This window comes from Aquila chrysaetos, chromosome 11 (genome assembly GCF_900496995.4).
Source record: "Aquila chrysaetos chrysaetos chromosome 11, bAquChr1.4, whole genome shotgun sequence".
NCBI lineage: Eukaryota > Metazoa > Chordata > Aves > Accipitriformes > Accipitridae > Aquila > Aquila chrysaetos.
The window spans coordinates 3,649,992-3,676,436 of record NC_044014.1 but is presented as its reverse complement, the minus strand read 5'-3'; the positions used below and the strand labels follow the sequence as shown (position 1 = coordinate 3,676,436).

General features: G+C 40.1%; 1 protein-coding gene across 1 annotated transcript in view; it reads right to left on the bottom strand.

Annotated features, from left to right (window-relative positions):
- Nucleotides 1–26,445, bottom strand: part of ADAM12 (ADAM metallopeptidase domain 12) — a 185,998-nt gene that overhangs the window by 119,105 nt on the left and 40,448 nt on the right. The window contains 1 exon segment of the mRNA XM_030030998.2: nt 19,189–19,262. Within this exon segment, the coding sequence (XP_029886858.1) occupies nt 19,189–19,262 (74 nt within the window).

The following is a 26,445-nucleotide window of genomic DNA, read 5'->3' as shown; positions in this document are numbered from 1 at the left end:
TTGTAAAAGATAAAGAAAACTGAGATTTCATATTAATATCAACAGACTTTGATCTAGCAATATATCTACCAAATGTTATTCCAGTATCACATTCTAAATCTTTGTCTCTAAAATGATGTGGATTGTCAGAACTTCATACATAAATTTATAAGAGACCATCTTTAATTTCATGCAAATGACAGTCCTAAATGGCCCTAGTAAAATAGTCATTGTCTTCTACTATCATAAATTTCAAACTTCTTTCAGTTTTTCATGAACTCTGAAGATGAATGACATTCTAACTGTTCTCATAACACATTGCTATGGCCTTGGCCTTGCACTGTGTTGCCATGCTGAAACAGTAAGTTCCAACAAAAAAGCTGATATCAGGCAAAAGTTTTAGCAGTTCTGAAATAAAATTCTCTATAAAGTCAGGACATTAAATGTTTTAACATGCTTTAAAATGGCCCTTTTATTTCCTAGGTAAAAATGTGTGCCGTATTCAGTTCAAATTCATGATTATTTTGGACCCTCATACACTCTACTTTGATTAATTTGTTAACTTGAGGGTTTTGTCCAGCTATCCCATTTTTGTTGTACTAATGACGCTACCTACTCCTCCTTCCTGACTGAATGGCTAAATGGTTTCCTTCAAAGTATTTTCTCAGGACTAAAAATAAGATCTAGAGGATTTTTCCAGAAATACCTGTCTTCAGAACAGAAAAACTGGAAGCCAAATCTCCCAGCTCCGCTCCTGTAACCGTGCTGCCATCCTATATATTTACTAACTGTGTAGTGATCATAAATGTGACTGAGCTAGTTCATCCTGTGGCCAGGCTGTGATGTGAACTTACTTGGACCCAAACATGGCCATAATCTGGAAGACTCCTAATTAATAGATGAGTCTTAATGAGTCTATTTCCATGCTACTTGTCTCTCAGGATTAAAAAGAAAACTGTCAGGTCACCAAGAGCAAGGTATTGGTTCTTGAAATGCATCCTGAGCTGTGACATGCTGTAACGGTTGGGTCACAGATATAAATAGTTCAAACCAATTAACAGTATAGAGGTTCATTTAATACAGTTATGGGGAGCAATTCTACATCTAAGCTGCCTGCAGACCTTCTGTGGGCTTTAGGGACGTGAATCAAACATGACAGCGACCTCTCAGGTGTTATTCTACATCATTACAGAAATTTTACTGTGGCCTTTCAGGGCTAAGAGAGTCAGAAATGAACACGCTGCTGCTGACACAGGCATTCAGTTCATTCAGGCCCGCTGAAAAATCACAGTCTCAAATCTTTCCATAAAAATGTTACAAAAGTTGGCCTTGGAAGTCACCCCTATGTAATTAGTACCTGTAATATAGAACAGAATTACTACATGTATGGTTCAGGGGCCGTATGAACACATACAGTGAATTATTCTATGTCATGACAATAATTAAAAAAGAAATTCAGAGATACCTTGCGAGGGAATGCGGAACCAGCAGAGTATCTGTGACTGTTCTTAAGAATTAATGAATAATTTTCAAAAGGAGGAAAAAAATCAGTGGCAGAAATGAATGGTACTAGGGTACCTTTGACATGCAACAGAACAGAAACAGAACAAATCAAATTCACTACCGAGAACATGAAAATGATAAACAAACCATGACTAAGGAATCACAGGAAACAAGAACAAGGGTAGAGCACGCTCCTCTTTCCTATTCATCCATGGAGAGATTAAAAAATGAAACATTCCTTAACCACCACTTGATGCCTTTATTTCAGAATAAGGGTGTTATGGTCCTTCTGCATTTAGGATATTGCTGCACAAAATATACTTGTGAGTGTAAATATAAGAATCAGTCTTTGAAATCTTTCTTTTACTTTGAAGATAGATGTATCACATGAGGTAGCTGTGTCCTAGCAACAACATAACTCTTGCTAAACTCAGGCAATTGGAAGATCAGTCAAATTCAGACACAATTAAGATTAAATGTCATAACTGACAAGGTATGAAAAATACTAGGCCTTTCCAATTTAACTTTTTTTTGATTCTCATCTCCATATCTTTTGCAATGATTCATGCAATGACATTAGTAATACACAGAAATAAATTAGAATTGACTTTCACTAAAATATCTGAAGAGTACATTAGCTCTTCTCTAAGCGTGTCTGAGTGGAGTTCCCATTCTCCTCTGAACCAAACGCACGCAGCTGATACAAAGCACAAACGTACCCAAGCTCCAAAGTGGGTTATTTTAGTACTTAAATTTAAGTCACATCCTAAACCTCTTTCTAAGCCACAAAGCTCCTAATTTTTCCTTGACTGGACCTCAACTCAACACTGTTCTCAAGTGTTTGTTCATTTGCTAGTGGATGCAAAGACTTCTGTCTGTGCTCCATTTGAGAAAATCCTGTGCTTCTGAATCCTATGTTTCCATCCCTCCTAAATATAAGGTTTTCTATTTTTCTATAGAAAACAGGATTGCTTCCTGTTCTATATAGGCTTCAACAATCAAAATCAGACAGCCAATTCTGGTGTCAATAAAATTGTTTCTTCAAGATCCCAGAGAAAATTAAAAATTACACATTAGTATAGAATCAGCATATTTTCAAGTCTCTTAAGTTATTAGGTTTCATTTTACTTCTCTGCTATCACATATTTTCCAGCAGTTTTCTCTTTGCATAAGTTTTGTAAAGCAAAGATTCTACCCTGTGACCAATTTGTTCTCTCTTATTGCTACCTGTTCTCTTTCTCTCTACCTCTTCTCTTCTTTGAAAACATCTTTTCATTTAGGCAACTGAAAATAATGATATGGAGAACACACAGGAACTGCTCATGGTTGACACTATTACAGCTTTACAAATTAAGATGACCTTAAATGAGTAATGTGTCCCCTTGACCTAACCTATTCTTCCCGTACAATTTTTAGTCAGGAATTATCACGTCGTGTCGGTTTCCTTATACTTCATTCCTGACATAATTTCCTAAGGGGAAAGACAGTTTCCCAACATCCTCTTCCAGTACCAGCTGGGCACTCTACCTTGTACCTCGTGGGCAACTTCCAGGGTTAAAGTAATTTGCATATTTTGGTCCTATCAATAGTTGCACTGTCAATCACATACTTGACATTCTTCCTTTGCTTGGACTGAGGTATTATCTTAATTTTTCCTTATCTCTGGATTGCAATAATCCCTTCCTAATAAATTCTGTTCTCAGAGTCCCTCCAGGAGTGAAAACCAAAACAAGTCTTGGCAGACCAGCTGGGTGCATAGGTGATCTCCTCACTTCTAGGGCTCACCACAGTGATTCTTGTTTTCACTAACGGCCGTTCCTGTGCAACCTTGCTGCACAAGAAAGATTTTCCGTAGAAGATACCTATGCATAGAGCTTACCTGAGCCTCTTTTTGCTGCCATCACCTACACAAAGCATACATTTGCCTCTCTAGCTCTCCTTGGCCTGCCGTGAACAGCTAGAAGTGGCATCCAGGATGGAGTACCCCATGGCATATATGCTGTGTTACGTAAACCAGGTTGCAATCACAGCCTCCTCTCATGCCTTCTCAGGAATCACCTCACTGCATGATTTCATGCCTGTGTGAAAGCTACGTGAGTTAATTCTGTCATCTTGTGACATCAGCAAACCCATCCACATTCGGAGTGACTGAATCCCCTCAGATTCCTTACCCTCATACTACCAGCACTGCCTCTTCGATCTTCCAGACTGTTAATCACAATTTCTCTACTACCTTCAGCTCTCTTTCACATACTCTCTTTTTTTTTTTCCTTTTATCATGTCAATAGTATCAAGGGTTTTTTTCCTATTGACCTCTACATTTCAGTGTTAAACCTTTACCAAAGGGGTCTCCATTTCTCCCCTTTTCCCCTAAATCATCAATGATGGTAAAAGTCCTACTCCTTCTTCCACAAAAGACTTACCCATATCAATTTTGCTCTCTGTCTACATCCAGTTCCTCCCTCAGACTCTTTTGTCACTACTCCACCACATTGTTCTCTACCTTTGCTCAACTGCACCATTAAACAAAGAATATGACAGTCTCATTTAATGAGTTTCTGCTCTGTGTCTGATATTCCCATTAGTTTACTTCTGCCAAATATATTTCTGCTAACAATGCAGAGCTCCAGAAGAGTTAACTGGATTCTGATCCAGCCCATGTCTAAAGTGAATTATTGATTTATATCCAAATGGAGATGCATTTCTGTTCAGTTACTCCCTACGTGCTTTACACTCCCCAAAGTGAAAATACCCAAACGCTTTAGTAGGCAAAAGCTAAATTTTAGATTGTTTCTTTCACCATCAGGACAATTTTCCCCTGTGCCACCGCACCGTGAATCCAACATTTCACACATGAGCCAAGGATGGCATTCCTGAGCAGTGACTGTCAATGAAGAGCCTCAGCCCCAGTGGCAGTGGTTTAATTTTGGTATTGATACGAAATTATAATCACAGCTAAAGAGACTGCTTATATCCCACATTCCCATCTTAAGCATTTGCTTAAAATTTGGTACTCTGACTCGTGTGTAACCTACGCACAAGTCCTTTCTTGTATTCCTCCTCCAACGCTTCTAATAATGCGCAAGCACTACACCGTGTTTTACAACCCCACAGCAGTGTCAGAGTACTGCTCAAGGCAACTGTCACAAGCAGTAGCAGTCTTTTAGGTGATCCCTACAGATAAAGTAAGGAAGAAGAAATTGCATCTGGCTGGAATTAAGATTAACTCCATTTTTAAGGTAAGGAAGAGCTCAGGTTGTAGACCGTAATCACCAAAAAAAATGGATTTCTCAAAAAATATACAGTAACGCAAAATTTTGGAATCTTGTGGGATCTCCAGCTCTTGGGGATTTCAGTTATCACCTGCTGAATTTTCACAAACATACCTGCCCTTGCGTGGTCTTCAGGAAACATGACAAAATCCATAGAGCTGAGATCAGATCTCAGGACATGAGTCTCTTGCAAAACATGTCGTGCTGCAGGCTGAACACCCTCCCCACAGTCTACCTGTATGGAAAAGCCATGCCTTTCTTTTACTAAGAGGAGTATGGGAAAGCCAACAAAAGAGGGATTTTCTCCTTTCAGTTCTACTGCCAAAAGTGAGAATGTTTTCCTGCTGAACTGAAAATAGGTAAGGTCACATCCTGCTCTGTTTTAACTCTCAGACGTTGACAGACCATTCAAAACCTACCCGGTAAGACTACTCAAACGCAAGGGCTGCTATGGTTTCAGCTGACTGTGTGAATGAAAATAAGCAAGAAAAACTAACTTAATAAAAACGCTACACCTCTAACTGTCTTAACAATGGGTGAGTAAATGTTAGGAAAACCTACAGATTTCACCCCAGTGCAGAAAGCCTGTGCAAAAATCCGACAACAGCAAAAGCCCTAGAGATGTGGTTTCGGTACACTACATGATCTCCCACAGTCCCTCTGCTCTTGAAGTGATTTTCACCTTGCTTGAACTTTGTAAAAAATGTGTCTAAAGAAGCAACGAAGAACATTTGAGATGAGAAAAGCAACCATGTTAGGATTAAATATGTATGGTAATGCCAGTGCTTCTTGTGGAAGTATACAAGAAAAGCAGCTGGCTATTAAGCCAAGTAACACAAGACAAGGCATCCACCTCTCTGCAGACTTCTGATATTGTAAGGACAGTTTCCAAGGAGAAAGCTAATATCACTGTAATACTCACTTTCTCCAGTAAAATATATATACTTTTGCAGAACAGGAGTCACTTCTGAAGCTGTACCAACAAGTAAATTATTCATACCAGAAGAGATAAAAGACAGAACATTTCACAGAGTAAGATATTTAGACCCCCCTAGCTCTGAGAGTGTGATCATGCTCCTACTAACTGGGCATACTGGGAATCAAAATGAACCTAAATTAAGTGGTACAAACTACGCATATAAAATACATAAAGTTGATAAAAAAGAGAGCTCTCCCATACCTACTTTTCATCTTTCATGTTGAACTAGTTCAAATAGAATTAAGCAAAGATGCAATTAATCAGTGCTCTTACACTGTGCTACTTATCAATATGTGAGTGTAAAAATTCAATAAAATAGGATGCTTAAAGGGCTGCTAAATGTATCAATATTCAATTAAATAATGTTAATAAAGCCATTAAAAGAGAATTAACAAGGGTTTACATAGGAAGTATCTCTGTCTGACATTAGGTGGCTCTTTAAACATTTTCTAAAGAAATACTGTAAAAAGCTATTAAAATATTTATGCAATGCTTGCATTAGTTCTATTTAACGGGCATAGCAGCAATAATATCAGCAGTTTAAAATGCCTCGCTCCTCAGCACCACATGATTATCCACCAGTTATGAGAGATAAATAAATTCCCAGTTTTAAAATGTTAATGCTTTTCATTATAAAGAAAAGCTCTTCAAACCCTTCATTAAAGCTCATGGCTTCACCAAAATTGGATGCTTCCAAGTATTTGTTGGGAAGCTAATATAAGAGTATGCTGCAGCAGGAACCCGGGCTGGAGCTTGCCACCAGAGCTCTCGCCCGCTGCTCAGCAGTTCAGGTAGCCCCGGAGGAAACTTGGGTTTCGCCCCAAATCTTTGTTCGCTGTGAACTCAGGCCTCGCAGGCAAACCCTTCACGGAGTGCTTAGAAAGCAAGGAAGATTATTTCATTCAAAGAGATTGTGCTGGTGCAGCAGTTCTGGGGTTTGTGGCTCCTCCTCTATTACCGAGTAACAAAAAGCCTCCTAGGACTTGTTAAATTAGCCAATGTAATGAAGTCCAATTCTGTGTTATTTGCACAGGGACTGGAAAAGATTTCATGTTTCCATGTACATAAACAAAACCTGGCTCAGCACACCAGGGACTTAAGAGGTTTATAAAATATAAAAGACATTCACATTAATCTGTTAAACAATTCATTCTCTACTCTGCCCTTTCCTACTAAGTGAATTCATTACTTATTAAAAATATATATCTGCTGCTGGCCCTTTTGCTCCCAGTGACTCACCACTGGACCCCGACACCTTGGGGCTCACTGGTGGGGCAGCGATGCTGCCCTTGGGGCACGTCCAGCGGCGAGGGGAGGAGAAGGCACTGCGCTGGCAGCACAAGCACTGGCAGAAAATTGAAGATGCAAGTATGTCTCTTCCTATTATTAGAAGGATTTGGGTCCGTAACAGTGTCAGTCTTGCTGTAGCAAGAGGGACAGAAAGTCTTTGGGACTGCACCATTGATCTGAATTAAATTATTAGGAGGTGTGGAAATGAAACAAATGAATTCACCCCCTGGAAAATGAAAAATAAAGCAGTCCCTATGATGCTGCCTAGACGATGGTGAGTATTGTTCTTCCAGGAATTGCTAAGCTAAGGGAAAATGCTTGTTGCTTGCAGAACAGCTTGGGCAAACTTTGTCAAGATAAACCCATCTTTACATTCAGGCATCTGTGACTCCTCTCAAGGAACTGTGCTTGCAATTTTGATGGATACTCCTGTAAATTTATACAAAAATCTATATTTTTTTCTGAAAACAACAGCACTTATTATTAAAAAGGTCAAACAGGTGCTACTAAATAAAAATATCTTAACAAGAACTGCTTGGGTTTTTTTAAAAAGAGATCATTATACCAAATCACTACGCCTCTGAGTTCAAAGTCAGTCAAATGCATGCCCTACTTGAGCATTATCCCCACAATAATTTGGAAAGACATTAATTTGCCACAATTTACATCCACAAAATAAAGTGATGAAGGCTTTTAAAGATGATACAACTCCTCTATGAACAAAGATTGTGCTATTCTTCAACCCAAGTGCAAGTAAAAGTGAAAATAGTAGCTACTTGCTTTTGATTGCTTTATTTTCAGAAGACACTAATAGCTACCCACTTCTTTAACAAAACCAAAAAAATTTTCCTATCACATTCCCTCCTCTCCTCTCCAAATATTTTGTTTTGGAAGCATTTATGTTACAATCATTGCCGTCTTTTATGCTACCTCAACACTATCGCCCAGCTAGTAATGTGACATTATCTACTTTGCATTTGGGGGGGGGGGTTGTTGCTGTTTATGTAGGGGTAAGAGATATATTCTATTTTTCATTTCTTGTGTAGCATTCAAAACCCCTGCTGTTTCATAAATTAGATTTTTATTTGTCCAACTAAAACTGCATAAGCTATCCAATGGGTCTGTGGAACAAGTTAAACTATTGTAGCTTCCACCAATCCAATCCAATCCATCTCAATCCAATCTCCAACTAGATTAGTTTCAAATCTAATCAAATTATGATACACCTAACAGGCACTAGCCAGTCCGTAAGGGGAGATTTGCCCATTTTCCAGCCAAATGCAGTGGGTCTGCACACTCTTATTTTCATTTTGAATCCTCTGCCAAGTTATCGTACAGTCATCTTTCATCCAGTGATTGTAAGAGTGTCTTTTTTAAAGCCCATATCCAGCCAGGGGACACATCTAATACAGGAAATGGTATTGCACCGGACTTGACACGTACTGCAAAGAAACAAATGTGTATGTTGAATTTATGAGTCACCCCAATACATTTATTAAGCATTAAGTTGTGCTTTTACAACTGGTCTTCATCAAAGATATTTCATCTGTTAGCCAAAGCGTCATCTTTTCTAATGACTCATAATGAAGACTCATTCCATTTAGCTTGATTTTACTGGCTCATCAGCCTCTTGTTCTCAAGGGGCTAAGCTGTTCTTTTCAGCGTGTTCAACCCACATATAAGTGGCCATTAACTATACTTTCTCATTATGTAAGAATCAGCTAATCAAGACTGACCAAAAAATAACTGATGTTGTGATTAAAGAAAGGGACACATCTGCTTGGAATTATCCAGACCGCTGTTTCAAAACTGATAAGGCATTTACTGCCTTAGTATTAAATTATAACAAGAAAAAATGATTTTGGGGGGTGGGGAGGACAATGTGGAGTTCGCTTTACCTATCACTCGGAATGGGAAGAGATGGAGAGCACAAAGTGCAAGCAAGGACCTATGTCGAGGAGAAAATGCAGAACCTGTCTGTAAACCGCATCAATACAAGTGACAGAGGGAAGCAGACAAAAATTCTAGGCTTTATGTGAGGGACTGTATGTAATGTAAAGAAAACTGTTATTTCCATGGTTTTCAGAGATGTAGCAAAGGCTAAGTTGTAAAAATATCTCTACTTCCATCTCCTAATTCCCATTCAGGTTTTTTTTTTCCTTTTTCTAATATCCAGAATAAAAATAACATTCATATCTATCAAATTCTTTTCTCATGTAAATAGGCAACCATTTCCCTGAAGTCAGAGTGGGCTGCATATATGTATTTCTGATTAAGTTTGCCTAGGAAGCTTGCTTTAACTTATTTCTAAATGTCATATGCAACTTTTCTGAAGCCAAAAGTTTACTTATTTTGATCAGAGAGCAGGAGATACATACGTCCTCTTCTTCTTTCTTTTGACAGAAGAACTGTAATAAGATATGATCATTTTATACATAATCACTAGCAAAACACAGATACCAGAATGCTAGTCAGATAAAATACATAATGTGATAGAGACCGCACTGAAACTGAACCATAACTAGAGCTGTAACTGCACATAACTCTTTTTTTTCCTTGGGGGAAAAAAAGAGCATCAGATAGGAAGAGGACAGTGTGCTTTTACTGGACTAAACAACACTGAGAAAGTGCAAATATGTGGGTCAGATGAAGGAACAGGCAAGCTCTGCCCTCATCCCGAGAGGACTCGGGAAGCATAAATTGCCAAGAACAGTCGCATTTAGGGGGAGTATTACAGTGTACTCAAATTACCTTATTCATACAAAAAGCATACTTCTACACACAGCCAGGTACTCAATTTTTTTTCATAGCTACTTCAAATGAACAAGTAGCAGGTAGTAAGATAAAAGCACAGAAATAAATTGGACCAATTTCTTGAAGGAATCTGTCTGGATTACTGAGGCCAGACATCAAAGAGGGGAAAAAAAAAGTGCCCTATTGCCAAGCTTATGTTTCCATATATGTATTTCCTCCACACTCAGACTCTTCATATAGACTCTGCTTTTTGAATCATCCCTCTTGGCCGATATTGCCATACTTAGTGCTCATATGCTGCTTTTCATCTTCAAAATGTGAACAAATTAATCCTCAAGGCTCCGCTCGAAGGAAATGAAATAAATAAATACCGTGAGTCCTATTTCCCAGCTGGGCAGCCGGCGGTGGGGAGGTGAGCTGACTTGGCCCGGGGCTACAGAGCTGGATGCGACGGGAACACCTCCCGGCCGCGCTCCCACCCCACCACGCTTTGCAAGCGGGTATTTATTTCTTCGGCAGTGCTTTCTGCCATCCTCTGCAGCCCTGAGAAACTGCTCTGTCACTTGGACAGGAACTGACATTTTCTGGAAAGAGTCTCAAATTTAGCGTCCAGGAAAGTATCTGCTTCTCCTCTGAATCCAGCCCTATACAGAAGATTCTTGTCCTTAAGTACCTTGCATCTGGCTTTTTCTCTCTTCTTTCTTAATTTCTTTTTTTTTTTTCCTTCTTCTTTTTCTATCATTTTCTTTTCTTTTCCTTTTTTTTTTTTTTTTTTTTGGAGGAGGAAAACCTTCCATAAGTAAATGCAGAGAAACAGCTGTTGCAGCAAGCAGCTCTGCAGACATGCCTGCTGCCTGAGTCACATACGCCTCTCTCAAAAAATGTAAAAGAAACCGTTACATCAGTGATGTTGAATCAGATTGTGCCCAAAGAAACATCCAGGGACCATACTCTTCTCCTGTCGATGCGGGGCATTAATTTCTTCCTCCCGCTGCCCCTCCTCATTCCCCATATTTTGTGAGACAGGAGGACACAAATATTTTTAGAGTGGGGGTCTGTGTACACCGGCCTCCTTACTTGCACCCCTGGCAGAACAGAAAAGCTTGAAATGCTGAAGACTGCCCCACTTTGTCTATGGAAATTCATATACACCTGGAAATCCCTCTCAAAGGAGTTTTGAAAAAGGGAAAAAAAGGGCAAAAAACAGCTAAAAGGGAAAAGAGGAAAAAAAGAAGAAAAAAGAGAAAAGGAAGAAAGAAAAAAGGAAAAAGAGAGCCAGATTAGATTAAAAATTATGTGGCCATTGCTGCACTCAATTCCTGACTGAGATTTTTAAAGGAAACTAAGGTATGAACTCTTCATGAGACCAGAATGACTAATTTCTCTTTAGTCCCTTAAAAAAATTCCTACACTCAGTGCTTCATAAAGGTTTGTTCTTTTAAGGCTACAGGGATGTAAAACCATGTCCCAGGACCTCAAAACACAAATCACCTGGGACAGAGTGCAGGGGGAAGAAAAAAAAGTCTTCTTGGACCTTCATGTATCTAAACTCCATGACCACAGAATGGCAAAGCTGCCAAACCTTGGGATTTTACCATGACTGCAACAGTATTATCAGGGGCTTGGTTTGGGGTTTGTTTTGTTGGGTTTTTGTGTTTGGGTTTTGTTTTTTTTTAAACTTACGATGGAGCAGAAAATCTTGAGGATATATATCTTAAGTATCACAACAAAAGAGAAGGTTAAAAAGAACTTCAAATACTTGCATCTTTTTTTTTTTTTTTTTTTTTTTTTTTTTTTTAATTTTTTTCCACTTGTGCTGACATGGACTTGTATTGCCAGGACATGGGTCATCCTCCTCCTGCTATGTCCCTTCTGTTACATCCACCACCCAGCTAAAATCCTAGGAGTGCGAACTCAGGGAAGGGATGATTTCCTGAATGTACCACCATACAAACAGGTGCCAATAGCAGCAGCAATCTGACATACAGATAGTCCACCATATTAAAATATCAGTATTTTCGGGAAACCATAAAGTGTACCTCTTCCTCGCAGATGTGTATTTTGTGCTTTGGGAATGCACGTGCTGTGCCCAGCCCCATGCCTGGTGGGGATGCTGATCAGGTTCCCAGACAGGGATTATGAGCAGAACTGAATTGTTCCTTTTGAATACTTCTTTTCCACATGCAACATAAAATAATGGAGAATTCATCTGAGGAACTGTACTTCAGTGTACTCTGTATTTACTAACCCTCTAAAAATAAATACATGAAACAGTGAACACTATAAGCAAATGAAATAGCTGGCATCTTTCCCTATAGAATTTTATGAAGGCAACACTGTCCTTCTCTCTGCAAAGCCTTCAGGAGAATTTCAGATCCTAGGAATCAAGCGTGTGCCAGCAAAATGCCACTAGATGCAAAAAGAAGACAAATTCTAGAGACACTGGACGTACTGTCACATACCTGCTCTTATTCAAAGACACTGGACCCCTGGGACTGAGCATCAAAGTGAAAACATCTAATAGAAAATTCATTAAAAGCAGGTTCAGCCTCAATTTTGACTTGAAAACTCATTTACAGTCCTCCCTGTGTTTCAGAAGCCAGAAAGCAATATCCACAAATGTTTCTGAAAGCAGGAGAATCCTCTTGGTTTTGGCCTGGTATCTTTACATGTGTTCTGAAAAGGAGACCGTAAATCCCGGGTAATGACTGGGCATGTGACGATGCAAAGCAGAATTCAGTGCTTCCCCTTTGCTGCTATTGAAACGCCGCTCACTCTTGTTAGAAACAAATTTAAAAAACCCCAACAAACAAAAGCAATCTGAAACCTGCCCACGGAGCAGATAGCAGAAACACGTGAGGAACACCCAGGAGGTTTGCGAGCAAAGCCTGGGTCCAGCTGGACGCACCCGTCCTTCGCCTGCCAACCTGCAAAACGACTCGGTGTTGGCTGCGAGGCCATCGCTCCTCGGGCGCAGAACGCTTCTGCGCCACGTGGGCTGGCATATGACTATCAGTGGGAGATTACGAGCTTCCCAGAAAGTTGTTTTTCTCTCTTGTCTCTCCCCTAATTATTTATTTTACAGTCCTAGATGATTACATTTTGCTTGTGCGTTCGTTATCATTGCAATCGAGCTGACTCCAGCCCACCCGCGGGAGGGAGGGAGCACACATTCCTATTGTCTTCTGATAGCCAGCTCTCCTCCCCGACCTCTCTGCTGAGCAATGTCAAAATGAAATGCTGAAAACCTCACATTCCGCAGTACAAAGGGAGATTAAAACACAGTTCTGAAAATATAACATTCTACTGCTGCGATATATGTAGAGAGCACAGGCACTTCTTTATGAAATTTGTTGCACCAGCAAGTATATTTCCCTCTCCATTACTGTTATGTATTTAATTGGAAGGCACAGCTCTAGGGCTGCTCTGACTGACAGACACTGAACAAGCAAAACCTTGTGTTAACTTGGTTCAAAGCTGTCGACTGATGCAGCTCTGGAAACTACTATTCTCAGGAAAACATTTGTGCAGAGAAAACAGTACCTGTCCTACCCATCAGGCTGTAATTTTTTTACACGCTATGTGAACAACGTTTGTAGTTCTGCGGTACATACAGCTACGTTAAACTTCCCCATATCTCGGTTTTCCCACCTGAGAAAGGGGATCAGTGCCCCGGTCCTTCACGCGTGCCAAGGCTGCCGGGCAAGGGCGGAGCAGCACTGGCTCTCCTGAGCCCGCGTACTCCCCCAGACCCGGGGTCTGGGAATAGGACACAGTCCTCTCTGCTCTCCAGGGCCCTTGGCACAGCCCCATTGCCCCGCTGTTTTATGGGGCACGGGAGAAGAAGTTTGGCTGTGTTAGAGATTATGACATTCGGCCACAGGAAGGACTCCGGAATAGAAATTCCAGTCTTTTTATCCTCTCCACTGCCAGCGTATTGTATCAGCATATAAATACCTTCTCTCATTGTTCCTTTCTGTTGGTGTATTTATGTAAGGAGAGGAAAAACAGATCAAGAAAGCAGCAGTTTCTCTCCTGCTGGAGCTGAACCCTTTCACTCCAACACACAGCTCCAAACCGACACAGCCAAACGTAGCCCCAACCACACAATCTCGACTACCATTGCTAATACCAACCTACGCTAATACTCTCTCAATTCCAGAACAAATCTCGGTGTCTCAATGCCCACACTAAGTATGCCATCCTTATACCACAGATCTACATCAAACACCTGTACCTTTAGAGCCACGGATTGATATCAGCATTACTGTAGCTGCAAGAGCTGAATCTTCACATTTCAGTGTGGTCTAGACCATTTGACTACAGCCATTACAGAAGGGAAAAATTGTTACTGCCATTAAAGTGAAACTTTTGCTTCAATTAAAGTGAAATCCCAACTGTCAGCTCACGCTGAAATGCCGCAGTACATCTGCCAGCTCCAGCATTTGCAGATAAAACAGTCAGGGGTCACAGTTTTTTTGGCTAAGTTACAGCACAGAATTATAATAGCAAGTATATTCTGAGAGGTCCCATTTCTCTATTTGGTATTTGTTTGTTTAGATTTGTTTCCTCTATCTGTATTTCAAGCCATTGACTGTATATAAGCATGTCAATTCATTAACAAATTTTGTCAGCTATTTTCTTTGGCACTGGAAATGGGTTGTTTCCCTGCTAAATTAATCCAGCTAGAATGTCACTTGCACACAAATCAGTGCTCCTATTCAGAAAGGTCAGGCAGAAAAGAGGAGAGCACTACTTTTTTTTTAACCAAAAAAGAATACAGAAGATTTCTGAACACTAAAGCCTCATTGGAACAGGTCACATCAGCACTGTGCATGAAGATGCCTACTGCCTGCTTTTCAGACCGAGGGAATACTGCTGGAACCTCCTCTGTCCTGGAGCTAAGCATTCAAAGTGACCTCCAATACTGGACCATTACATCCCAATAAATCCCTGGTACGGTGTCACCATGTAGACGTGGTAAATGTGCAAGGGGGATGGTCAGAGATGCTCTAAACTTATGGAGATCTCTGGGATCCTAGGGGATTTAAAGGATAAGATGGGGACTTATACCATGGCCTGGGGTAGATTTTGCCTGCTGATAAATAGCAGAAATTTTACTGAGAGAATAAAAGACAGCAATCTAACCCCATCTATTCCCTTTTTATATTGCTTTCTTAAAGGCTGTGTTACAAACCCAACGAAAAAGAGAGTAAAGTTATGCGGAACTGAATAGTGAACTCTGCTTCTCTAAAATACTTGACCTTTTTCTTTCCATTTCCACGTTCCCCTGGACACTGCCAATGGCCCGTCAGCCACGACCGCACCGATCGCACCCTCACTGCTCCCTCTGCAAAGCTGGTCAATGAAGTCCCAGCAGAAGGAAACCGTCCGGGACACACCTGAGATGCTGCCGATGCCCTGAGGGCAAAGCCATCCTACCTCCACACTTGCCTTCACATGCTCTCGACTTACCTCAGCTTTTTATCTTTATCTGCCATAGACTCAGGTATATAGAGGAGTCAGCACTGAAAAAGCTCTCTAACATCTGTTCAAAGTTATATTTCTTTGACATTCATAATTATGACCTTTGTCAGCAAATCATTTAAGCATGAAATTAATTTTGAAAATAAGTAATTCCACTGACTTTACCTGGATTACTCATATGTTTAAAGTTAAAAGAACACTTAAGTAGTTTGCTGTATACAGACCTATTTCTGACAGAGTGTAAAATGTTTCCAGTTGCAGAAAAACAGCCAGTAGTCACATACCGTTCCACTCTCCAACTCAGATTTAATCTTACAGGGGTTTTGTTTCATTTACACAATAGTAAGCCTACTTTCCTCTAAGACCCTCGTGCTGCAATCAACTTTAAAGGAATTTATATGTGCATACATTACTGTCCCTTGCACAAGAGAAGTGCATCAGTATTATTGATGTAATGCACACCAGTACAGTCAGCTGCTCTGAAGAGTGGTTTATTTTGCAGCTGATTGATGATTTGCTGATTCTGGAAATCTCTGGAAATGACAAGTGTTTCTAAAACATTTAAGGTACTAGAGAGCTTAAGGTTCTCAAGAGTGCAATCATATTTTGCAACTAAATCATGGTAAGAAATGTACTTGCAACATAAGCTCGCTAACAGGTTTTCTATGATTGACAGATTGGATTCACAGCAAATAATTTTGTTTTTGCAATTGCAAATGTGCGATGCCTGAAAATTAATCACTAAAGCGTTTAATGAATATGTACAAAAGTAATCTTAACAGCTGGAAACCATAGAGAAGATTTTAAACCCTAAGCTGTGAAGTTAGGTACCAGTAACTCTTCCAGAACTAACTTTTAACATCCTGCCCAGTACATATGAACACATCTTGCTGAGTCTAAATATCAGAAAGCACCAAACTGACATTAAATATTTCCATAGATAACAGATGGTTTAACACATCAGTCCCCACTTGGGGTTGCCTAATGCATCTGAATCATGTTTTGAAATACAACTCAAGGTTTGGAAAATCTCTAAGGTTTTCAATAAATGGAGTTTAATGTCAAGACTACTCAAAGCAGCTGTTTCTACTAACCATGGAAAATCACATCCAGTTTTTTTTTGCATAACCCAATGCAGAAATTATGTAATTTAGGGGTCCCATCCACCTCCACCCCCACCATTCTCCAAGGAATAACATGCTTTACATGAAACTACAGTAAAATAACAGCACACACATCAGATATGTGTTGTCACTTACTAGTCAGGAAAAGATGTTTGTGTTTAGCGCTCTACTTCTACCTAAAGCATCCTGATTTAATGGCTACTCCAATGCTGAGCATCAATGCCTTCAAGGCATTTGAGCTGCATGTTTCATGCCAACATCAGGAAGATGGAGCAGGCTGGAGGAGACAGGGTCCATATGCACGTCTGCTGGTGCTCTCTGCAGCGCTGGAGACTCACGGGCAGGAGCTGCAGCCTGGAAACCTTCTCCAGGTATGCAAGGACCTTCTCGCACCTCCGGAGTCCATAACCTACCAATCTGGCCCGCTGCCACCAGCTGTTATTCCCCATTCTCTGCTCAGCAGAAATGCATTCTCTCATTTCTCTCCTGGACATTATTTTTCACTCCGTGAACCTGCAGGACCCCCTGGAAGCGGCAACGCGTCCACGCTGCTTGCTTCGTGCCCCAAACGCCTCACCTCCTCTGCTGCCGTTTGCCTCTCCCCGCCAGCGACAACACGCCCAAAACCATCATTACAGGCAGAAGAAATGCAACCACCAATTTCCACAGACAAACACAGAGGCCTTGAGATTGTTTGCCCTGGGGGGCACAGACCAGTCGTCCCGACTGATGCACTGTGTTATTTACAGAAACAGGTAACAAATAGACCTACACACACACATCCCGATGCAACTTCTGCATGGACTTGCGACACTCAGACCATTATTTCTTCTGAAAATCAAAGTCAGTAATACTGGAGAAAAGGAAGAAATGATTTTGCAAAACCATGACTGACTTCTTCTGTAGTTTGGGATCTATGAACTGCCCCGTATGCTACAAATGCTACGTAGAAGCTCCCGCTAAGATGAGGAACCTCATGTTGTTAACACCATACGCAACTCTTGTAGAATGCAAATCTTCTGGTGGATACACCACCATAGAGATAGGTAAAATAAAAAATAATCATTGAGAAACACTGTATTTCTTAAGGAGCAGATCTCAACATCTCTAAATCTGGTTAGTCAGACAGATGATCATAGAGTTAATTTACTGTACTGTCATGTCCTACTTCTAAAAGAGGTGGAGATTGCATCTTACAATTTTCTAAATCTGACTTTACTACAGGTACAGGAGAGTTTGGTATGTTCAGCAAGGCCTGTATTAGCAGTTTTATGTTCTTTTAATCGCTGACATGGAATGTAAATAGTTTCCTCAATTGCTGCATACTTCCCATTCCTGAAGGAAGGCACACCCTTTGACAAAGATTAAGAGAATATAAAGTTAAATTCCTGTTTACAAAAGGAGTTAAATCCTCCTCTAGTTACTGAAACAGAGCAACCTATGCATGGGGGATCTACATACCCTTCAAGGATAGGAAATGAACAACTAAGGAGCATTAAAAATAATGTAAAAAAACCCTCAAGATTTGGGCCTGTGTTGAATAATAAAGTGAACCGGATTTTATTACAGCTAGGTAATGTTAGGGTTCATCCAAATGACTGGAAATAAAAAGCGTTTTGTGTTGTTTTACTACAGAGGACTAAAGAGGTGCCCCGTCGTTTTCCATTGAAGTTGTCCATCACCAGCCTGAGGCAGCATGTACCCGGCCTCCCTCGGACATTTGCTTTCACACGCACATTCCTTCCCCTTAACACATAAGGCTGCACCGCTCACGTCTATGGTCTCTCTATTACAGTAAAAAAATACCTCTGCTGCTTTTATTTCACAGCAGGGAAACCTACAGAACACAGAGATCCTTGCTAAGATTTATAAAAAGTTTTCCCTAGGTTGAGAGTGATCTCTGGTTTTCCTTTGACAAGCAGCATGTAGTTGTCCTGATCTGGGTTCCCACAATACATCCCTGAGATGCTTTTAGAGGAAAAGCGGTTGGACAGTTGAGAAGGTAGACTAAGACTTTGATGACTTTGGTTCCATTTGTCATGTACTTCCAGAGAAGTAACTTCATTTCTGTATGGGTCTGTACCCCTTTGTAAAAACTCTGCTGGGTTTCTGCCCATGGGATCCTCTCGACAGCAGCCCCTGGTATCCCTCTCCAAAAGCTTATGGACATGAGCAGGAGCTGTCAAGAGCCCATGGAAGAAGATGCAATATTTACAACCCACAAACGAGGGTTCAAGCTCCGCTTTGATTATGGGCCTCATGAACAGCACAAACATCCCATCATCAGCCCCTTGCCAGCAAACCCAGAGAGCTCCTCTTCAGAAGCCCAGCAGGGGTTAAGCCCAAACGCTTGACTCGTCTTCCCCGAGCAGACGCCAACGGCCACTGCGCAGAGGCAACCACAGTCGCAGGCAGCATTAGGAGGGATGAGTCCTCCAAAAAAAGTTCCAAAGACAGTAGGATTTTCCAAGTTACTGTAAATAAAAGGGCTTATCACAGGAAAGGAGGACAAACCCAAATCAAATAAAAGTAATAATGAACAGGAAAACACTGAGAGGCAACATGTCCATTTTCAGTCTCACATCAATGCAGATGACCATTGAGATTCTATTGCACACACATAAGCAGTGTGCAAATGCACACACTCCAAACTGGAACAAAACTCTCTTGTTAGGGGCCTGTTCCATAAAGGACCAGTAGCAAACTTGGCTCCAGGTTACTTTTAAACTATCAATTTTAAAATTATAACCCTTCTCTGAGAACCTCCAGTACAAAGTGAACATGCACCAAGGGTACTTACTCATTCCTCTCCAGATTGATGACTAGATGTTTACTTTCAGCTTGTATTACAAACTGCAGCAGCGCTGGGTGATTCTGAAAAAAGAAAACAGAGTTGGCTGAGTCCAAACCCCAAACCCATCGTCCTGCGCCGTGCTCTGCCAGGGAGCTGGACACACGTCTGCCGTTGCAGGGTCAGGCCCCGCTTGGGAGAAGCGAGCAGCTACAAAGAGAAGCGTTTGTGGTGCCGCAGGTCTTGAGCCGCAGCTGAGCGCGAAGAAACATGGAGAGGCAGCGCGGCACCGCAGGATTTCACACCCGGCTCTCCTGGACCCCACGGTGTGCCCTTCGGCAATTGCACCGCTTGCGACTTTGCACATCAGAGTGCATCTTGCCTGCGAAGATAAGCGTAGCGATGCAGTACACATCGGTTCCAGGAGACATCTGATACAGTTTTGAATTTTCTCTTTTTCCTCTCCGTATAATAGCATAACTACATTAAACACTAATATAATCTCTTATTAATGCTCAATCTTGCTGAACTATTTTTTAAAGTGAGGTACAGATAATCAGGTTTGGGCATGCACGACCATTTTCAGTTTAAGATATCCACATTCAAAGCCAACACCTCCTGCATTAAGAGCAGACCTGCAGTGCTGTGATCACAGTCAGCAGGGTGGCTCTAACAGAAATGCTTTTTCCCTTCAGGCTGAATACACTAAATATTCACACATAGAACTGCACATGTGATCTAAGACCATCATGGAAACTAAACATAAAGTACGGTCATGCTGAACTATGTTTTTGCCTACAAACAGCTAAATATTTTAATATGTATTTTATACTTTTCATAAGGAATAATTAAGTTTTAGCTTAAAAAAAAAAAAGAATTGGTGTTGAAGCAATTAGGAATATGGTCAACAGTATCATCCAGCATCTCTGTGAGAATAATAGACAAAGTATTTGTACATATACAAGTATTTAAGAGAATTTTCTAAACAAGACATCAACAGCAGAGCACACGGAAATCCCAATTGCACTCCAGCACGGAGCAGGGATCAGGACATCTGGATTGCATTTTCAGCACCATCACAACTGCGTGCAATCTTCATATTGCCGTCCCCCCGATTATAAAACAAGTTCTTTTTCATCTCAAGCATCCAAAGGTAAAGCCACCGGGGTTTTTGGCAGCTGTGGAAGAGCATCAGAAAGGTCTGGTGATCCTTTCTCCCTTGGAGGTGGGATGGAGTGGAGGCTCAAACACTCGTTTGCAGAAAGGGGCAGCGCACCTATCCAGGCTCTTGAAACTGTACTTCAAACGAGAAAGCACAGCTTACGATATGCTAGTTACTCTTAATCCAAAAGGCTGGACTCACATATATTTTAAGAGTGTTTACACTTAAGTTACATTTCATTAAACAAACTTACTGGATTGTGAGACACTATTTCCTTGTTTTGAAATTCTGACAGTAGCTCACTAAATCAGTTGTTCCTCTGTACACTCAATATGCTTTTCTGAAGATTTATGTCAGCCAATTGCAGTACTGAAGCAGGATAATTTTAGGGTTATAGTATTTAATTGATTTATTGAGAAATGTGCCTGACTTTGTGATTGCTACAGCAGTGCCTTGATGAAGTCCCGGCTGCGTGCCAGTCAGAGCACCCCGCCCATGAAATGCAATAATTTTTAAATTATTTGGAAAATTGTAGAAGTTTATTAAAAAGTGAAATTATGAGGAGGCTGTTGTAGACTAAACAATACTGTAATTTTGTTATAATACAAAATAGCTGACAACTCCCCAGTGCTCTCAGACATTATTAAGCACAGATTGTGAGCGAGATGCCATTGCTTTCTTCTGAGTGTCCTGCCCCACTGCTTGTGCAAATTCAAACATGTTTTCCCTCTCCCCATGCAAAACAGTTACAATATTGAAATTCTGCATCTTTGTGAACTTTGCAGAAACTAGATCCCACTAGAATGCTAAATAAATGCTTCAGACTATCCTTGGCATTCAGCAAACACATGGGAGTCATTTATTGGCATGAATATTTAGAAGCAATGTTGATTACCACTTTAATATTAGTGCATTGGTTCCAAACCCTGTAAGATATACATACTATAGAATTTTGAGAGAGTAAAATACAATTAATTACGATATAACACAATAAATAATTAAGATATTGCAGTAGCACAAATGGATCCTTTTCAGCTAAAGGCCCTCTGCTAATATGTAAATGATAACTATGTTTATTCATGAGTTCACAGTGGTACTTATTTGACAGTCAATTGATGTTAGTGAGTCCTAAAGTTAAAAAAGCAGCTGCAGAATAAAACAGACTGTTACAAGACAAAAACATCTCTCACAGAATTCCTAAAGCTGAAACTTCTTATTATCGAGCACAACGATGTCCCCAGTTAGGATGGTGGACCGCGTTGCATGAGACCCAGGTTCAGATTCTTGCTTTACCATAGATTTTTCTTTCAAACAAATGGCTCATTTCCTTGTTTGCCATCTGGGAAGAGATGAAACTATACTTTTTCTTATTCTGACTGGCAGTCATAAGCATAAATACAGTAAAAATTACATATTGCTCAGGTGGTATAGTGATTGGAAACACATAAGCACTTAAAATGATACCTTTCTAATGTGAAAGAAATATAAATATCATTCAGAACGGGCGGTTTAGGTTTGTGGGGTTTTTGTTTGGGTTTTTTTTTCCCTTTTTTTAATGTATACACTTGTGAAATGAACTCAGAACTTTTACTTCTTTTGCAGCGGTGGTGGAGTCTCCCCTAAAGTATTTGCACTGTTCTGCTACAAGACCTTAAAAGCTCATTTTGAATCTCATGAAGCACTGTAATACTCTCCCCTTACAATCAATATTTTCAAAACTGAGTTGCAAGATGAAATGGGAATTACTATACAGATATTAGATCGCTGTTTTATATTTTCTGCTTAGAATAATCGAAAAAGCACGTTGTGAGGGCACATACTCTTCTGCTCAGAACATTTCAGAAAGAACCACTTGTTATAAGCCTTTCTTAAGAACCACAAAAAATAATTTCCATGCTGATACCACAACTTATTCCCACATTGATCCCTTTAAAATTATCAAATGTGAAGGTAAAGCGAACCTTATGAAAGTAGCATTATTTAAACCATAATGAATAATTTTGTATGGTTCTACCTTTTCTCTATAGACTTATGCTTTCTAGTTCTTTCCACTCTTAAACTACAATTTGCTGCTTTCCTTTTGGCAATGTTTTTTGTGGCATAAGAGATTTCATCAGTGCATGCAAACTGTTCTCTGACATCCTAAGAGGCAGAACTGACTTCAGGATGATTGAAGTAGTACTCTCTGTAACTTTCCCCTCTTATTTAGAGGATTTACTTTCAAAATCTACATCAAATTGTATCAGCAGAAAAGGAAAAGTATTTCCCCCATTAATTTGCTCCTCACTTGTTTGCTTGCTGAGGGATGTTGGTTTGAATTGGCATTAGTGAAACTTAATATTCTGAAGGAAATTAGTGAAACAATAAGTTAAGGCCAAGCAAGAATTCTCTCTGATAAAGCAGATTAAAAAAAAAAGAATAAAGCACTACCTGAACAACTGGAAGCTGGTGAGACAGTAGCCCATTTCTGAGTCAGAGAAGTTCTCTTGTTTTCTTACAATGGAATTAAAATCACTACGCACTAGTAAAACTAGTTTAACTAGTACATATTTTTCAAGTACTATTAATTTTTTTCCGCCCTTTTAAATCCCATTGATCTCCAGATCTTCATATAGAAAGAGAAAAGAAAGGATGGTTTGGGGATTAAGGGCTTCCCCCGTGAACCTGGAGACGGTGTTGGGAGCCCAGCTCTACCACGGACTTACATCTTGGCTGGGACAACTGCGTTTCATCGTGGGAAACAGCCAAACCTCCAGCTGAGCCAAACTGTCACACCTCGACTCTTTTTGCGCTTCACTTACCCCTTCTACCTCTTTCCTCCAACTTCCCTCTGCAAAACAGACATAGGTATAGTTTTCATCCTCCTGTCTTTGTCTACTTAGACATAAACTGATTTAAAGGCATGCTTCCTAAACACAGATTTGAGCGAATAGTCACCTTCCTTCTGGTGAAGGCATCAAGGCATTACCAGAACAGTAGTTCAAAAATAGCAGTAACACTTTTTTTCCTTTAGCTGCTCATGTTTTATCACATCGCCATGAATACCAAGACAGAGTCTCAGTAGCAGATTTTGAACTCCTCATACTTTCAGGGACTACTTTCTAATAATAATGGTATGATAGCGTCAAAAAAAAAAAAAATTAAAAAATCAGTTTTTATGCCTGAAATACTAGTAGCTGTCCATTTGGAGTAGATTTGTTCACCTTGGTGGGATGCCCATTCTGGAATTTGAATATAAAGTAGTTGTCACTGAGCATATTTTTCTGCACAGTAATCTAGGAAAAAGTCTTAATCATTGCTGGATCATCTCTTCCTTTGGGCTGTGGAGTTGGCACGCACTGTGATCACACTGCAGTGCTGTGAGCTTTTCCCTTGATACTGACTACTGAGATTGGGATAGAATACTTCAAGTCATTTCTTATTACATTTGAAGAGACAGAAAACTGATGAAGTGGACAGTCCTAATGTGTATATCTTTGCAGCTTCCTCCCTATAAGAGAGGAAGGATTTTATTGGATTAAGATACATGAGTTAGACCAGCATGTACAGACTTAAATAAAAAAAAAAAATTCTAGCAATTACAGAATAGAAATAAAAGGAAATATCTATAGACAAGGGAAAGAGTGTAAATAAACTCAAAACAGCAACATTAATTCATTTGGAAAGAGAAATGCATTTTCAGCTGTATCAGATGTCCAAATCCAGTATTTGAGAATAGAGATCAGCACAAGAAATAGAACAAAAAGGGAGGATTTTGCTTCTCTGGTTTCAAAGTTTTAAATTATATCCTAACATGGTAGACTGAAATAGGCAGGTTTGTTTAATCCAACAAAATGGTTTCCAGTCCCTCCAGAGCTGCTATTAACTTTGCTAAAGCCAACCTTGCGACAGGGCCAAGTTTGCATGTGCGGTGAAGTTGATCAACACCCATGAAGTGCCTGTCTCACATGCCAGGCCACAGTTTGCATAAACTGTCCTGACAGCTCTCTGGTGGGACACTCCTAGTCAAAAATGGGTCAAAACTGGCAAGATAGTAAGGGAAAAAATAATTATAAGGAGAACTATGGAGTGCAACTTGTTGTATGCAACAAGGGTCCCGACATTCAACATGGAGCAAAAATGAAAAGGCAGCAAAACCTCATAGACTGTCACATTTAATAATTAGTTGCCAGGCCTTTAGTTTGAAGTAAGAGAAATCACATCATCAGTGACAAGCACAGGAGAAGAGAACCTGGAAGCCACTCCAGCCTTGCACAAAGCTTGTCAACCCTGTGGAAGACCATAGGAACACAGTACAATTTTCGCAGAGGATGCATAAAGAACATAGAGATGCAAGAGTCGAGCGTCATTGATTTTGACCAGCTACCACAGAGCCAGCCTGGCTCTGATATGTACGTGGCTGTGGATGATACCTTAACACAGTGGTGTTATACAAGGCAGTTGGATGCAGAAGCAAATCAGTGTTCGTTTAAAAAACAGTGAGAGGAATAGCGAGGAGACGTCTCCATTACATGGAGAAACCAGAGTATGTTTCTGAAACTTTAGCATGTATCTAGAATGAAACTAAATACATAGCCCATCCATGCAGAAATTACCCACTCACAAAAGGCCAAAGACAGCCAATGAGGACTGTTGCCTTTCGGTTAACTGGTTTCCTCTGGCATTAACACACATCAAACCAGACTCCATGATATGATAGTCAAAGTACTACTCTACCAGGGGATAATTTGGGGGTATTTTTTAATCCAGGTTCTTAAACTCTGCAAAACCACCAGCATTTACTCTAAGGATAAGACCCATTTACTTTCTCCTCTATGGTCCTGAAAACAGAAATTCCAACACAAAAATGTGAGGGTCAGAAGTTTATGTTATCTCTTAAGCATAGCTTTGGAAATGAAGGACTTTTGAGATAGATCAGATGATAGCTACATTCCACACAAATCTAGATGCTTTTTCTTGTATCTGAAGAGCTAACATCAGGAATTAGAAATTGCGTAACTGAGGAAAGAGTACATTATTTCCAGTAGGGATAAATTCTATGCCATTTTCTGATATCTGTGTGAAAATACCTTTTCCCCCCCTTCTTTATCGCACACTGACGTTCTGTGTTGGTGCCTTCACAAGCTGAAAGGTATGTTTATAGGTATCAGATCTTTGGGCTGATATTACTCCTCTACTATCTGTAATACACAAAGAGGGAAAAGCTGGGAAATCTATAAGAAATAAAGCCACCTAGGGAATCTTACCATGATAACTGGAATTTAATCCAACAAATGCAAGCTGTCTACAAAGTATATACATTTAAGATAATTACATTCGGCAATGAATACTATAAATTGCATGCATTGCTTTTAAATCAATAAATATTTCTTCCTTTTCTTTTGGCTTTAGTTTAGAAGCGAACACAAGATGTTTCTTGCAAACACCTCCAAAACCAAGTGATATTTCATGCGGACTTGAAAAGTATAAACATTTAATTCATATTGTTTTGCAAGTTCCTGAGGGCAGTGAATTCAGCTGTGCTTTCCTTACTGTCAAATGACAAGCATGTATCCCTGTGGCTGTATATAATGAGTAGCAACAAAGAGAACAGAGTGTTTTGCAGGTTTGTTTTTTTTTTAATGGTGTAGCAAAGAACCACAGCCCCTTAACAAATTGGCTGAGCCACTCCAATAATGTAGGAAACCAAAGAACTTCCAAGTTGGTTCTCAACTTTAAAATGAAGTGATTCTTTGGAAACAGCATGATCATGCTCTTCTCTGTCTTGCTGACTGTACAAATAGATGCAAGATTCTTCTAAAAGGAAGGTATAATTTCTAATCTAAATTTCTTTTTTTTTTTTTTGTTTTTCTTACCTCAGCGTATAGCAAGTCAATCTGCGGCTTGGAGGTACTCAGGCTTTTCCACCCTTTTCCTTTCCTGCTTCCTACACTGCCAGTCAGCTCTATGTAACCACCACACGACATAACAAAAACCATCACACATGAGGTCCTAAAGCAGGGACAGAGCAATGGCAGCAGATCTTCTGCCCCTTCCCTGGCTTCCTTACAGGAATAGAAAACCTCCCCATGGAGCTCATGTGACACGCATAAAATAGGAGTAAC